The sequence below is a fragment of the Hippopotamus amphibius genome, chromosome 2, assembly GCF_030028045.1.
Source record: "Hippopotamus amphibius kiboko isolate mHipAmp2 chromosome 2, mHipAmp2.hap2, whole genome shotgun sequence".
NCBI classification, from domain to species: Eukaryota; Metazoa; Chordata; class Mammalia; order Artiodactyla; family Hippopotamidae; genus Hippopotamus; species Hippopotamus amphibius.
Window position 1 is genome coordinate 37,214,824 of NC_080187.1, and position 15,777 is coordinate 37,230,600.

The 15,777-nt window shown below is 35.2% G+C and overlaps 1 protein-coding gene across 2 annotated transcripts in view; it reads right to left on the bottom strand.

Annotated features, from left to right (window-relative positions):
* Nucleotides 1–294: 294 nt before the first annotated feature.
* Nucleotides 295–15,777, bottom strand: part of MELK (maternal embryonic leucine zipper kinase) — a 78,177-nt gene continuing 62,694 nt past the window's right edge. For both annotated transcript variants that reach the window (XM_057725112.1, XM_057725111.1), the window contains 5 exons: nucleotides 10,376–10,607; nucleotides 8,314–8,410; nucleotides 7,137–7,305; nucleotides 2,953–3,056; nucleotides 295–819 (listed from right to left, as the gene is read on the bottom strand). In XM_057725112.1, coding sequence (XP_057581095.1) covers nucleotides 642–819; nucleotides 2,953–3,056; nucleotides 7,137–7,305; nucleotides 8,314–8,410; nucleotides 10,376–10,607 — 780 coding nt within the window. In that variant the 3' untranslated portion in view covers nucleotides 295–641. The remainder of the gene's footprint in view (nucleotides 820–2,952; nucleotides 3,057–7,136; nucleotides 7,306–8,313; nucleotides 8,411–10,375; nucleotides 10,608–15,777) is intronic.

The following is a 15,777-nucleotide window of genomic DNA, read 5'->3' on the forward strand; positions in this document are numbered from 1 at the left end:
TTATCATTGTTGACCGAACACACTTACTGAAGTCAATACTCTTTTATTCAACATATTAAATGTGTTGTTTAACTCTAGTAACCACAGCTGTGACTTAGTTAACGATCTCAATAAATCCTACTTAAATCAGAGACAGGAAAAAATTATGCAAATGAATTCTTATCTGTTTTTCTGCCCAAGGCATATTTGATAACAGATAAAACATACTCCAAATAGTCTCTACTTAATAGTCAAGAAGCCATTTGAGGTTTTATTTGGATCAAAATCAAATACAAAGAAGAGGAGAAGCCTGCAATATTCACAAATGGTTTTATTTCAGAAAGAAATTACACATTAAAAGGAGACATAGTTAAGAGCTTACATTCATGTATGGAAGTGAGTCTAGGAAAGTCAAGTTATTAATATACAAAGCATATGATTAAAAAAGACAGAAACAGATAATGACAGATGGGCTTGCCTTAGATTCATCCACAAAATAGTATCTCTTGTTTAAAAACAAAAAAGATATTGGTGTTTAAGATAGTTCTTTAGAAACGAGTTTGTAGTTCCAGTGGACTTTAAAAATCAAACGAATCACACCAGGCTCCACGTAGGCTGTATCACACCCAGACTCATCAGGCAGGATGGAAAGTATCCATCAATTAAACCTTGCAGCTAGACAGGATGTCTTCCACTAATCTCTTGTAAACCCAGGCATCACCCTTAAGCCGCTGCCTCCTGATACCCACCACATCGGGTTTTTGAAGCTGGCACACTTCTAGTTCAAACTGCATTGTCACTTTGCCAAAATCTGACTGTGTTTGACACTTCAGTGTATAGCTGTGAAAAACAAGATAAGAAGCCAGTTAGTAGGAGAACCACGAATATTCTGTATAATACAAGAGAGTTCTAAGTCTCTAGGAGGCCAGTGGGGAAAATAAACCATTATTTCATATTATGCAATACAGTACTGCTTACAGTTTCCAGATGACCTAGCTATGCTTTGGTGATGGAGTATGACTGGTGTTTTTCCAAAAGCTGGACCAAGATCTCAAAAAAGAAATAAGAAGAAAAGGCTTTACCAGAATTCTCCCTTGCTCCAAAGAAAAGCCCTTTTTTCATAGCTATACATGCCATTCATGCTCAAGAAATCTTCTGGCATCCTTCATGCAAGTCTTTCAATGATGTAATCTGTGAACATTAGGCCATTTCCGCAATGTTCACAATAAAGGAAAGAGGAAAGATTAAGTATATTTTATTATGTGCACTTCATCAGAAACTTCTGTCTTTCATAATAAATAAAGCTGCAGCCACCAACCTGTCAGTAGGACACATGTTTTTTATGTTTCTCTAATAGAAATAAGAGGTTATGATCGTTACAACACTTCAGGGCAGAGTTATAAAAGAAAAGCCCAGTGAGACAGTACATTCCCATGGTTGAAGCATATGGCATATATAATTAGAACTGCCACATTAACTACCCTGATAATGGAAAGACCCAGTTTACATATCTTAAGAAATAGGTATGGTTCCTACAAAGCTGCATAAACTGAATTCATGTAAATCAACTTTTAATTTGTTTACATTATATTTTAGTTTTATTCAATTGTCTTATTGGTCTTCAACAGACAATAAATACAAACAATAAAAAACAGAATCAATTCTAAATTTCAGTTCCCTAAATATTTAGGGGCAAACGATTAGGCACTGTTCCACAGGAATGTGGAGAAATTACTTGTGTCTGTTATGTATTACAAGGTGTATGAAAATATTCTTTTTCTTAGTTATGTTTTTTAGGGCTTGATCTATTAAAAATAAGCAGTTGATATCAGAAATGCCATAAGGTATACCCTGCAGTTAAGGTTCCTGATGGGAAGATGAAGCATAGAGCAGTTTAGTCATAGGGAAGATGGAAAGTGATTCTTCCTCATTGGAAAAAGACAGTAATGGGATATAACCGAGATTAGTGACACCACACCCCTGAAGAATTTAGCTTTTGGTCTTCTGCTTTGTCACAAAGAAGGTAAAAAGAAAGAAAGGATCCAGGCAGACCTTCTGGTGGATCAGGAAGTTCGAGGAACAGATTATCAGTCAACAGCCAGTTAGTGATCTGATAGATCATATGCTGAAGGAAAAATAATCAAAAGCTTTCTAATATAGATTTGGTGAGAGGTTCTGAAACTGTGGATAAACCCCAAGCGTACAGAACAGGTCAGAGTTAGATGTGCTCTAACGACGACTTGAGAAGAAAGCCAGGGTTCACGTAAGGAGCGCTTGCCAACATTTACAGATAGTGAAAAGTAACTTTTGCTAAAGACTGTTTCTTAAAATCTTACTTTATATTGACTGTTCCATTTAAATGTTTTTGTTAATCTATTAGTGGCTCTTCTTGTTTGTGCTTTAATAATGAAATTTTAAAGAGACACAACTAAGTGGAAATGCTTAGAAAGACGAACATCTTAAGCAACCAGAAGAGGTCTGGTTGTCCAGACCATGAGGTCATGACCAAGGAGGATCTGATGGCACTTCACTCAACAGGGGGAAGAGCTAAGGTGAAATATCTTTCTAAAGTACTGAAAACCAGTCCCGTCACATAGCACATTATAAAGGAGTCTATATATACCCTTGATTTGCTTGAGGTGTCTCATAAATTTAGATTACAACTTATAAATATTACTGTAAAGCAGAGCACCAAAGAAAAATAGAAGATACACAAGAAAGCTGGAAGAAGTTCAGATTTTCCTATTTTGAAAAGTCTAACTTTGAAAGTGGTGACAATACGGGCACTTAAAAATCTTCTATAGCTCATATAAGACAAAAGAGAATAAATTATGAACACAGACACTACCATAAAAGCTTTTTGGAAAAATGAGGTGGGAGAAATATATTTTTTAATAAGGGGAGAGGGGAATCAACCTATGTTTTCTCAAAGTTCAAAAGACATCAAGTAATAGACGCAAGTGTGCTTCTTACCCCTTTTGTACAAAGTCAACATGCTTCTTTGGAAGAATAGACATTATTTCATTCAAGAGTTGATCTGGATTCACTAATCTGGTTGTAGTCACGTTATAGTGAGGCTTAAAAAAGAAAAAGAAGGGGTGAGAAGTAAATCCTTAGATCAACACAAAGACCATCCTACCTGGTTTACAGATCCCAAGCTCCTCAATATAGTACCATTTCAAGTGGAAATATTTCTAGAAAAACACTGAAAGAATTTACAGCCAACTCTTGGTAAGCTGGATTGAGATGGCACTGGAAAAGCTTAGAGAAATCATGTTTATTAGTAACTACATCCATATCACCCTTTTTATATTTGCATCATCCTCTCCTACCAATTTTTTAATAAGTAAACAAATATTAAATAATGTCTATCTCTTTGAGCTCTACCTATTTCCCTCTTCTTACACTGTGATAAAGACTCCTGAAATGTAAACTGTGAGAAAAGAAAACAAATGCCCTAGAAAATTTCACTTGTATATAGTTGGATGTGTTTCCTTAATTCTTTCTTGATTATTTAAGGAACTTTATAGAAACCCAGAAGGTGATTCTATGACAATTTTATGAAGGAATGGAAATAACAAGTATTCCTTTAAAAAAGTAATGTCAAGTTATTTTTTTCTCATTCACTAACAGCATAATTCTCAGAAATAATTTCATTCCTAATTAGTATCAATCCATCTAGTCATTCAACAACTATTTATTGAAGGCTTACTAGATGCTAGGCACTGCTTTATTTTTAAATTTTTATTTTTTTAATTTTTACTATTATTATTTTCTTTGGCCACGCTGCATGACTTACGGGATCTCAGTTCCCCACCAGGGATTGAGCCCGGGCCATGGAAGTGAAAGCTCAGAATCTTAACCACTAGGCCACCAAGGAACTCCCCCAGGAACTGTTTTAATAGGTCCTGGAGACAGACAAAAATCCCTACCTTCCTAGTGGTACCTTCACTGTCAAACAAAATTATACTTTCTATGTCTTTCAGATTTCAGTTCTTTTTATAAATAACAAAATTGTGAGGTTGGAAAAGACCCAACTCTTAGTTTTCAAATTAAGAACCTATGACCCAAAGAAGAGATACAAATTTCTTAAGATGGGGTTTCCCAAAATGTGATACAAATTATAACTGGAGTTATACAATATAACTCTAAGTGGTACATGGATAAATACTTTTGTTTTAATATTTATATATTTGTTCCAATCTGATTTAGAAAAATATAATTCGAAAAAACTAATGACATATGGTTTCCTTTTAAATAAATACAAGTTTTTTAAAAGTTAATCATCTTCACTATGGTGTACCTCAAAAGCTGGTACAAAAGTGTAAAGCAATTATATTCCAATAAAGAGCTTAAAAAAGAAAAAAAAAATTAATCATCTTGATTGTGTGGTGGTTTCACAGGTACATATATAATGCCAAAGTATATTAATTGTACATTTTTAATATATGCAGATTATTGCATGTCAATTATACCTCTATAAACCTGTTTTTAAAATGCATCATATAAAGAAAGTACCAGATAAATAACAGTGCAGATGATATGCTGATATGCCGAAATGAAGGTGACTGTCAAATGACTGGAGTTCAGGAACCCCAGCTTCAAGTTCTAAAAGGAACAAGTGGCATAGCTATAACAGGTCCCTTGGCTTCCAATCCAGGACTTTTCCACCAAATTAGATTGGCTTTTTCAAGATAACAACAAACTGAACACTTTCAAATCAGAATTCAAGTGATTCTTTTGTAAAATAAAGAAGTAATCCTATTTAATCTATTTACATTTCAGATTTTTATAGATTGCTTCCTAAAAGAGGGCTTAACTACATATGATTTGCTATCTAAAAAAACTAAGGTGTTCTTGGTATCATCCTTTTTTTTTTTTGGCTGTGCCATATGGCATGTGAAATCTTAGTTCCCCAACCAAGGATCAAACCCGTGCTCCCTCCTGTGGAAGCGCGGAGTCTTAATTACTGGACCGCCAGGGAAGTCCGTTTGTACCATCCTTTTAACTTTTCTGTAAGCTTATACTTTTTTAATTTAAGAACTAGATGGAAAAACGAGGCTAATCTCCTAAAGCAAGTCCTTCCGTTCTGAAAAACTGAAAACATCAGAAAGGGTTAAAGCTCCACAGTTAGATGAAGCTTCAGATCTTAGATGTGTGCTAATTAGAACTGTGATTCTGCTACATTGGGGTTAAAATGCTCAGCAATAACAATAATAATGATACTTGACACTGGAACACCTTATATTAATAAAACATTCCATATGCAATATAGCAACTCACACAGACAGTCTTGTTTACATATCCCAGCTCTCGGAAGCTGCCAGGATAGACATTATCCCCAATTTTTACAAATAAAGAAATTGAGAAAGTCAGAGGTAAAATGACTTATCCAAGCTACACTGTATGAAGCTGAGGCTACAACCCAGGCTTCTCGTTCCCAATCTTGTGATTTTTCTCCTACATCCTGGAAGCACTGGGAAATATCTAAAGCCAACTAATATCACAGCAGTTCCTACTGAAAAATGCATTCAAGTTCCAAATAATTTACATAGGTGAACATTTTTATAATAGTATCTATTAGTATTTGATAACCGCTTAGTAGATTCTCAATGATGTATATAATTAGACAAGTTTCCTTAATTTTCTTTATTTAATATTTTCAGAGAAATGACACTATGATTTTTGTAATCCCAATACTGGGGTTTGAAATACCTTACAACTGTCTCCAACTAGAGAATTCTCAGAATAAAAGGATAAAATATGCCTAATAAACAGCCACATACAGCATAAAACACCAGTGCATTATATTAAGTCCAACAAGTCAATAAATACTAATGGAGAAGCCATATTTTCTCTCACGTTAAGACAGGACATAAATGGGATCTCAGAACATTCTTCCCTGAAGCACCCTTCCACCCAGCAGCTCAGCATTTTCCTTCCCCCAAACCTGCCCAGGTTTGCTCAAAGTGAGACTCAGTGCAAAAACTAAACACAGACCCAGCCCCCAAATCACGGGGAACACTACCATCTACTCTTCCCTCCTCTGGGCCCCACGTCTCTTGGACATGTTTTTATTACAGCAATGAACCCAGTGGATCAGAGCAACATCCCTGCCTGTTTTCACTGCCACTCTATGAGTTCCTCAAAGACATGAGCTGTGTCTTATTCATCCCTTCACCTCTTACTTCCCCCAAACACAAATGTCATTCATTAGATGTTTGAATGAATGCTCAGAGAGAATCCAAGAGAGTAAGAAGTACTTTATATCTACTAATCACTTCTTTTTCATTTTCCTATCCCCACCAAACATATTGTCTACACCACTGACATAGTAAACATGCTTTAAAAGCACACCAGAGGTCTATCAAGTAAGGTCCAAACATCTTAGCAAGCCTACCTTCCAGGCCTGTTGCTATTTTCCTCACACACACCACACTCAAATCCAAATTAACTTTCCACATGTTCAAATATTTTGTGAAGGCCTGCAATGGTACCTGTGTGTCAGGGACTCTCCTCTGTACCAGACATAGGACAACTGAGCTCAAGTTCCCATCATTAAGGCAGTTCCTTATATACACCCCACGCTTCTCCACCTCCATGTTACCTCTGTGATTAATCACCCTACCCGAACTTGAATATCTGAATTTTAGTTATTTGTTCCTCCAAAGAAGCAACTGTATCTAATTCACCTCTGTAGTCTCAGAGCCCACTGTATAGTAACATGTATATTTTAGGTGCTCAAAAAATATGTATTAGCTAAGTGGATGAATAAGTAAATTAAAAATACTAATCTGGGGACTTCCCTGGTGGTCCAGTGGGTAAGACTCTGCGCTCCCAATGCAGGGGGCCTGGATTCGATCCCTGGTTGGGGAACTAGATCCCACGTGCATACTGCAACTAATAAGCCCACATGCCACAATTATGAGCCCACATGCCACAACTAAAAGATCCCACGTGCCGCCATGAAGATCCTGTGTGCTGACACTAAGACCTGGTGCAGCCAAAAAATAATAAATAAATAAATTAAATAAATATTTTTAAAAAATACTAATCAATTCATTCATTCAGTACTTTCCTTTAAAAAAAACAAAAAAAGGTAGTCCAGTTAGCAGACAGCTTCTAAAATCCATGTTAAAGAATTCCAGTTCACTTACCTTTAGTCTTCTTGGCCCGTCTTTGGCAGAGCCCTTCCTTTTGCTCCTGGTAAGCACAGTGATAACCTTATCCAACCCCTTCTCAAGGCTCCCAAACACTTTGGTTCCTTTTCTTTTTGGAGTATCCTCTACATGTACTTGGTTGAGATTGAGTTCCACCGAGCGGCACCTTAAAAAAAAAAAAACCAAAGAACCCATGAGTAAGAGCTGGACTCCCACCTACTGGGTCCCTCACAGAGGTGCTTTTGTCCTGCCCGTTAGGTGTGTCTCACTCAGGTATGCCCAGGCAAGGCCATCTTACTCTTCCTCAGGGAGCACAAAAGCCATCTCCCACTGAAATGTAGCCACCACTCTTCCCCCAAGTCACCTGCCAAAACTATTTTTCCCCTACCTTTTTTTTTATGTTAAATACATAGAAAAGTTGAACAAAAAATATAATAACCACCCACATATCCTTGTAGATTCAACAACTGTTCATATTTTGCCACATTTGCTTTCTCTACATATATGTAATAAATACATTAAAAATATGTACATCAAAGTAACCCATTAGAAGATATCACAATCCTTCACTCTGAAACAGTTCGGCATACATCACCAATGAATAAGGACATTTTCCTACATAACCACAGTATCATTATGATATCAAGAAAATGAATAATAATACCATAGTGTCATCTAATATCTAGTTGATTCTAATCCATCATTGTCTTCAAAATGGAACCTGCTCAAAAAAATAACTATAAAAGACAAGGAAGGGTCACCTATACTGCAGAACTGTTTGTACAAGAGGAATGGGCTTTATTTGAAGCACCCTTTAGGATCTTTACTATTTAAGCGACAGCTGTCTGTTAGTGGATGCCTAACTCCACTGGCAGAAGTGTAGGGAAAGATGAGCCTCAGCACGGGAGCTGTGGCTGGGACCAGGGCCGTGGCCTCCCAGCCGCCTGTATATTAAGGTTCCAGTCCTACTGCTGATGAGTGTCACAATTCCACTTTGAGAAAGGCAGTGGCAGTAGCCTCAGTAATGGCCCCAGACAACGTTCATACAGACATCCCTACAGTCCCCAACGGAATCTACATGATGGTTTACCTTAATTAGCTTTATCATATACAAAAAAAGGAAATCCGGTTACATATACTAATGATCAAAGAGTCTAAAAAACTGACCACTTACCGTCTCTCAGGGCTAATGACACCTGTTATTAACTTCTCTGTTCCTGCCAAATTTACTGGCGTTTTAACTGGGGTCTCTTTCAGGCACTGGTTTTTAGCTATTAGAAAAACAACAAATACAAACCATGTGTAGCTGACATGTTATGGTTTCAAAATTTCTATCAATAATGCATACATTGGGGCTTCCTAGGTGGCGCAGTGGTTAAGAATCCGCCTGCCAATGCAAGGGACACAGGTTCGATCCCTGCTCCAGGAAGATCCCACATGCCACGGAGCAACTAAGCCCGTGTGCCAAACAAACAAACAAACAAACAAAAAAACAAAAAACAAAAATAATGCATACATCACCTCATTCATTTGCTCAGAAATATTGTAATCATTTGCCCAGTGATGTTAAGCCCTAATTCTTTAAAGAACTGTTTCCGTGAAATTTATAATAAAAACAAAATCATTTTGCTTTACATGTGTGGCTCTTCTTTTTCTTCACTGTAAAACTCTGGCCATGCTTATGATTTTATTATAAATATCATATGACAAATCTAAATATATCATACAAATAATATTTCATGATTACTGATGCTCCTTCCCATACATAAAAGTCAATCTGTAGTTATGCCTTTAATGGATATTGAGAGGTGTTGATTCAATTCAGAGTCCTTTTGACTCCTAGCAGGCAAAGAGAACAGTCCGCTGTGAGCTTTGGTTATTTTTATATTCCCTATTCCAGAGTTCGGTGTTTTATTCTAGTAAGGTATTTGTATCCCAGATAGTTTGTGACAAACCTGCATTAACAAATCTGATTACTACTGATTAGTTAACTTTTTGTTCATGATCTAAAAGTACACCAATTAGAGATAACATTCACCTTATAATAAATATAAGATTTCAAAAAAAGAGGGACTTCCCTGGTGGTGACCAAGTGTTTCATAATATCTTTATGTATAAGAACTAGCCTCTGGAACTGGCAATCAGCCTCCTTAGCAAACTGGAAGCAGGAAGTGGGTGAGCAGCCCTTCACAAGGCAGCGTTTCAGAGTGTCAGTTCATTAAGATCTTAACACAAGAGTAGGTCACAATTGCTGGAAAGAAAACTAATAAAGTTTAGGTGTCACTTCTTTAAAGTGACAAGGACTAGATCACAGTAAATAAAATCCCTTCAGGCTCTAATTTATTCATTCACTCAACAGAAATGGCCCCCACTGCATAGCAAGCACTAGGCACCTACTGGGTTCAAGACACCAAGTATGGCCCCAGACATGTACTATGTCATGTTGCAGTAAACAAGGCAGACAGGGTCTCTACTCTCCTGACACTTACTGTCTTATCCTGGTGAGACGTGGTACTAGAAAACTGGGTTCAGTTCCAGGTACTATGTGTTAAACAGAGTGACAACACAGAATGTACCCAGATAAGGCCAGCAACCAAAACACTAGGGGTCACAAAGGAAACAGCTTAAACAACTGGTGATGATTAAGCTGAAGAGGAAATCAAGGGAGATGAGAGAGCTGTAATATGGACATAGCTATAGATATCTGGAAGGGCATCAGGATTTACCCTGTCTGCTGGAGCATGGGCAGTAATGCAACAGGCAAAGCAGGATCAGACACCAGAACTGGAGATCCAAACGAGTAAGAAGCGCGCAGCAGAGACTTCAGTGTAGTCATTCTACTTGGGGACAGAGGGGCAAGCAAAGCCTAAACCCAGACGTATGACCTTGTGCAAATCACTTCACTCATCTGAGTCGCAGGTTCCTCAGCTGTGAAAAGGGCAGGTGGATTAAATCAGCTCTCACTGCCTTTCAGCTTTGATATTCTATGATGCTACGATTCAACTCTAGAAATGTGGGAAAGAAAAACTTAATATCATCTGAGAAAAATTCAAAGGTGATTAATATGCTTTCATTTCAACTAATGCAAATAACATATACTTAAAAAGCAGCTTGGCTTCTCCTAGCAATTCCTGAGTGCAATGCTAGCCATTTCTGACCTGCTATATGTTTACTTAGCATGGTGAGAAGAAGGAATTTCAAGATGTTTTACCACTGCTTAATCTCACAGCAAATACCTTTTGAGGGTGTACTGTAATGATTTGGTGTAGTGAGTATTTCTCTTTTATGCTGGTTCTTATTAACTGGAGTCTTTGGCTCAGGAAATACAAAGCACTCTTCATTCTTTACAGCAGACTTTGGAGTATATACATTCTCTTTGTTCTTTAATTTATTGGCAGATGCTCTGCATAATACTGGAGTTAATGATTTAGATTCCAGACCATTTGATTCTGTCCAATGCTTGGCAAACTGGAAAAAAAAAGTTACTGGATAAAGCACACTGAAGAAGAAAAGTCAATTTCTTTACAACATGCCTTAATCATTTGCAAATTACCCTGCACCACTTTTATTAAAATGAAACACTATCAAAAGGATATTATTGGCAATACCAGGAAATTTGAAAATGTATATTCAGTTCTCTTTAGCACACGTAGATCACTTTAGGCTGTTCTATTGACAGGTAATTTCAACATGTTTCAGGCCGTGTTTAATCAAACATACCCAGATTCTAGGCAATTGAGGATGGCCACATATAAAACCCTAAGAATTTCTTCCCATACCTAAACTGCCAGTTCGTCTCTAATATGTACTAAGAAATAAAAGTTTAGTCAGTGACAGGCACAGAAAAGCCATGTTAAAATACTCTAACAGAAATGTTGGATAGAAAACATGTTTTAATCCTTTTAAATTTATGGTTGAGCTTGCAAAAAAGATAGGAAAATCCACAGAGGCCAAACTAAAAACAGGAGCATGAATCCAGAGATGTAATCAAGGCTGAAACTGTCTGCTGCCCTAAGGGCATCTACCTACTCTCTCAGATAATCTACTGCAGGAGTAGATTAGACACGTGCAAGGTGCTAAATTAGAGCCAAAGCTCCCATGTAAAGCCAGGAGGGGCTATAACTAAAATGAAAAGGTGAATTAAATATAAACCTGCCCTGCAAAGGAGTCAGCAAGAAAACCTGTCTGTCCTGGCCATGGTTCTGGAGGAGAAAAGACAGTTTCCTTTCATAATTTTTAAGTAGCCACAGGACAGTTTTCACACAGGTTTGGAGCCCAAATTCATACTACCTGCATGGTCCCCAGAAATTTCAAGTCTAGAATGTGATTTAAAGTAGTCCTAGTCTTAAGTTGGTTGTGTTCCAAGAACGTGACAGAAGCAAACACAATTCCTATCTGAAAGAAAAGCTTCAATCCAAATCAACCCAAGACCCCAATCCTTAATCCAAGCCTCAAAGCATTCCCACAGAGTTTCAAGAAAAACGAGGATATAAAAAAAAAATCCCCAAAGATACAAACACTATGAGCAAAAGTCAGCAGAAAAAAATAAACAAAAGAATCAGACTCGTAAAGATGTCAGATATTAAAATTATCAAGTACAGAGCATAAATATGTTCATATATTTAAAATAAAAGAAATTGAAAACATGAAAAGGAGTATTAAAGCCAACTTGAAAAAGAACAAAAATCTCTAGAAACGAAAAACGTAATGATAAAAATGAAAAATTCAATAGACGTCAAATAGCAGATTAGATAGAAATGAAAAAAAGAATGTGAATGTGAAATAAATCTGAAATGATCCAGAACGCAGTCCAAAGAGAAAGATATGGGATATATGAAAGAGAGTTTAAAATAAATGGAAAATGACGTTCAATGGTCTAACATATATCTATTCTAAGTTCCAGCGATAGATAATAAAGACAATGAATAAGCAGCAATTATTGAAGGAGTTTTCCAAAATTGATTAAAGATACAAATCCTCAAGTATAGGAAACACAATGAATCATAAACAAGATAAAAAGAAATTCAGATCTATATTTACCAGGTTGTACAACTCTAGAGGACACTACCCACAGAGACAGTAGCCTTAACGATGAGATTGCAGAACACCAAAAACAAAGAGGAAACCCTAAAAAGAACCAGTGAGAAAAAACTAACTGGGAAGGAACCTGACGACACTGATTTCTCAATGGTTAACGGAAGCAATAAGAGAGCAGAATAATATCTTCAAAATGCAGAACATAAAATAACTGATAAACTAGAAATCGATACACAGGGAAACTACATTCCAAAAATGAAAGTGAAAGAAAGACAATTTTAGCTAATTTAGAAAGTGTTTGCCATCAATTGTGACTTCTACTAAAGGAATTTTTAAAGGATGTACTTTAGGAAGAAGAAAAATAATTTCAGAATGAAGGTTTGAGAGATAAGAAGGGTAAGTAAACAAAAGAAAATGTGAATCAATCAAACAAATATTGATAGTATTACATTCTAAAAATAATATGTAATTTATGAAATTAAAAATGTATAGAGCTAAAAAAAAATTGTACCATAGTTATGCAAGATGTAACTACTGGGGAAGAATAAGTGAAAGGTCCACGGAACCTTCGTTTACTACTTTTGTAACTTTCAGTGAATACATAAAGATTTCAAAATGAAAATTTAAAAAAAAAAGGTAGGTAAAATACTGACATATCAATAGTACATAATCTAAGAGAGGGTGATCAGAGATTAGTGTTCTAAGGATTTCATATGTTTAGAAGAAAAGTAAAGATACAGATTAACTGAATATTTGGTTAAATTAAATAGCATGTTAAAAGTTTAGAGTAAATATTAAAATAAAAACCAATGGAATGAAGGGAAAAATTAACATAAAAGACAAGAAATAAAGGAAAAAATGCAGAAAAGGTGGGACAAATAGAAAACACAAAATAAGATGGCAGATACACAATAAATACATTGGTAATCAAAATAAATATAAGTTTTGTAAGCTCTCAACTTGAAAGACAAAGGTTTTCAGTTTGCATACCAAATCTAGCTATATGTTGATATACCTAGGGGGAGTGGAGGAGGGAAGGATTGGGAGTTTGGGATTAGCAGATGCAAACTATTATACATAGAATGGATAAACAACAAGGCCTTACTTATAGCACAGGGAACTATATTCAGTATCCTGTGATAAACAATAATGGAAAAGAATATGAAAAAGAATGTATATATGTATAACTGAATCACTTTGCTGTACAGCAGAAATTAACACAACATTGTAAATCAACTATACTTCAAAAAAGTCATTTAAAATCTTTAAAAAAGAAAGAGAGAGTGATACCTAAAATATAAGGGCATGAAAGGTTGAAAATAAAAAGATAAAAAATATAAACCAGGCAAATAACAACCAAAAAATCAATATAGCTATCTTAATATCAGAGAAACAAATAGACTTCAAGAAGAAACACATAACTAGTAATAAAGATGATCACTATAAGTGATAAAAGGTTCAATTCACCAGAATAAAAATTCTGAACTTGTATGCTAATTATATAGCTTCATACATATGTATATGAAGCAAAAATAGAAATACAAGAAGAAAATTACAAATTACCATCCCATTAGAAGATTTTTAATATGTCCCACTCTCAAGCAGATAAATTTATGGGTAAAGCAGACAAAAAATTAGTATGGATGTAGAAGATTTAACAACAGAATTTAACAACACTGGTCTAATAGAAAAATAAAGGCAGAAAATAACAAAATGGAAACAAAAATATAATAGAATCAATAAAGCCGGAAGTTGGTTCTTTGAAAAGACTAATAAAATTGACAAAACTCTGGTAAGACTGACCCAAAAAATGAAAGAGCTGCAAATAAACAGATACACTTAAGCAATGAAAAGGGGACATAAACACAGATACCTAGATATTAACAAGATCAGAATATCCTCCTGATGATTTTATGCCAAAACATTTTAAAACTTATATGAAATGGACACTAGAAAAAATTCACCAAACAGATGAAAAGAAATTGAAATTCTCTGTAGTCCTATATATACAAAAGAAATTGAGTCAGTAGTTGATTAGCTTCTCACAGAAACATTCCAGGCCCAGATAGTTACATAATAAGTTCTATTATGCATTCGAGATAATATAATTAATAGCTCTTAAAAACCATTCCAGAGAATTAAAAAAAAAATGTCTCAAGTCATTTTAAAAGACTAGTTATAAACTTAATGCCAATCAGATACAATCAATATAAGATAGGATGGGATGCAAGAACAGTGGAAGAGAGCCTTTCACTCTTTATTCAACATAGTTCCATTCTGCTTGAATTTTTTACAGGATGAATGTACTCAGTATTACTTATGTATTAATAATAATAAAATTAAATTTTTCAAAAGAAAAAAATCATATAACAAAGAAGATAATAGGCCAATCTCATTTAAGAGCATAGAAGCAAAAAACCTAAACGAAATATTAGTAAACTAAACCCAGCAATGTATAAAAAAGATAGTAATACATCATGACAAACTGGGCTTATCTAAAGAACCCAAGATTGGTTTAACATCAAATCTATTAATATAACATATACTACATTAACAAATGGAAAGAACAAAACCAGATGATTATCTCAATAGAGGAATTCTATCTACTCTTTTTTTCTGCAACAGAGATTCATAATTTTTTAAACAAACCTTAGTAAACCAGGACTAGATGAAAAAAAATGTCTTAATGTGAAAAATATGGGGTGGGTGGCACAGAGGGGAGAGAGGGAAAAGAAGGATAAGGGGAAGGAAAACAGGGAGGGGAAAGTGGAGGGAAAAAGAAAGAACAAACATCACATTTAATGATAAAATATTAGAAGCATCATTCTACAATTGGGAAGAACAGAAGTGCCTGCTACACTGCTAGGACTACTAGGTGTTGCAATAAAAAGATATTAAAGGCATGAGAAAGGAAGTAACAAAACTGTCATCCATTTATGATACAATTTTCTACAACACTCAAAAGAATATACAAACTATAAGAATTTAAAAGAGTTTAGGAAAGTTGTTGAATATAAGACCAATACACAAAAATCAATTTCATATCTATATACCAGTATCAGACAATTAGCAATAAAAAATAAAAGTACTCAGGAATAAATCTAGTAAAAGATATGCAAGATCTTTTTGGAGAAATTTATAAAATTTTATTGAAAGCAATTAACTAAGACCTAATAAATGGAGAGGTATATTGTGTTTACAGATAGGGGGATCTGAGGGTATAGACTTCAATTTTTCCCAAATTGAATCTCAGAGTCAATGTAATTTCAATTTTTAAGTGTATGTAAAATTTATCAAAATGATTCTAAAATGTATATGGAAATGCAAAGGAGCAAGAATAGTCAGGACATTCCTAAAGAAAAATAAGATGGGAGGAAATTGGCCAACCAAATAAAAGAAATTTTATAAAACTAAAGAAATAAGACATATGGTCTAGGACAGGAAGGGTGGAGGGGAGTCGCGGGAGGGAGGGGATATGGGGATATGTGTATAAATACAGCTGATTCACTTTGGTGTACCTCAAAAGCTAGTACAAGAGTGTAAAGCAATTATATTCCAATAAAGAGCTAAAAAAAAAAAAGACATGGTGTTGGTGCAAATA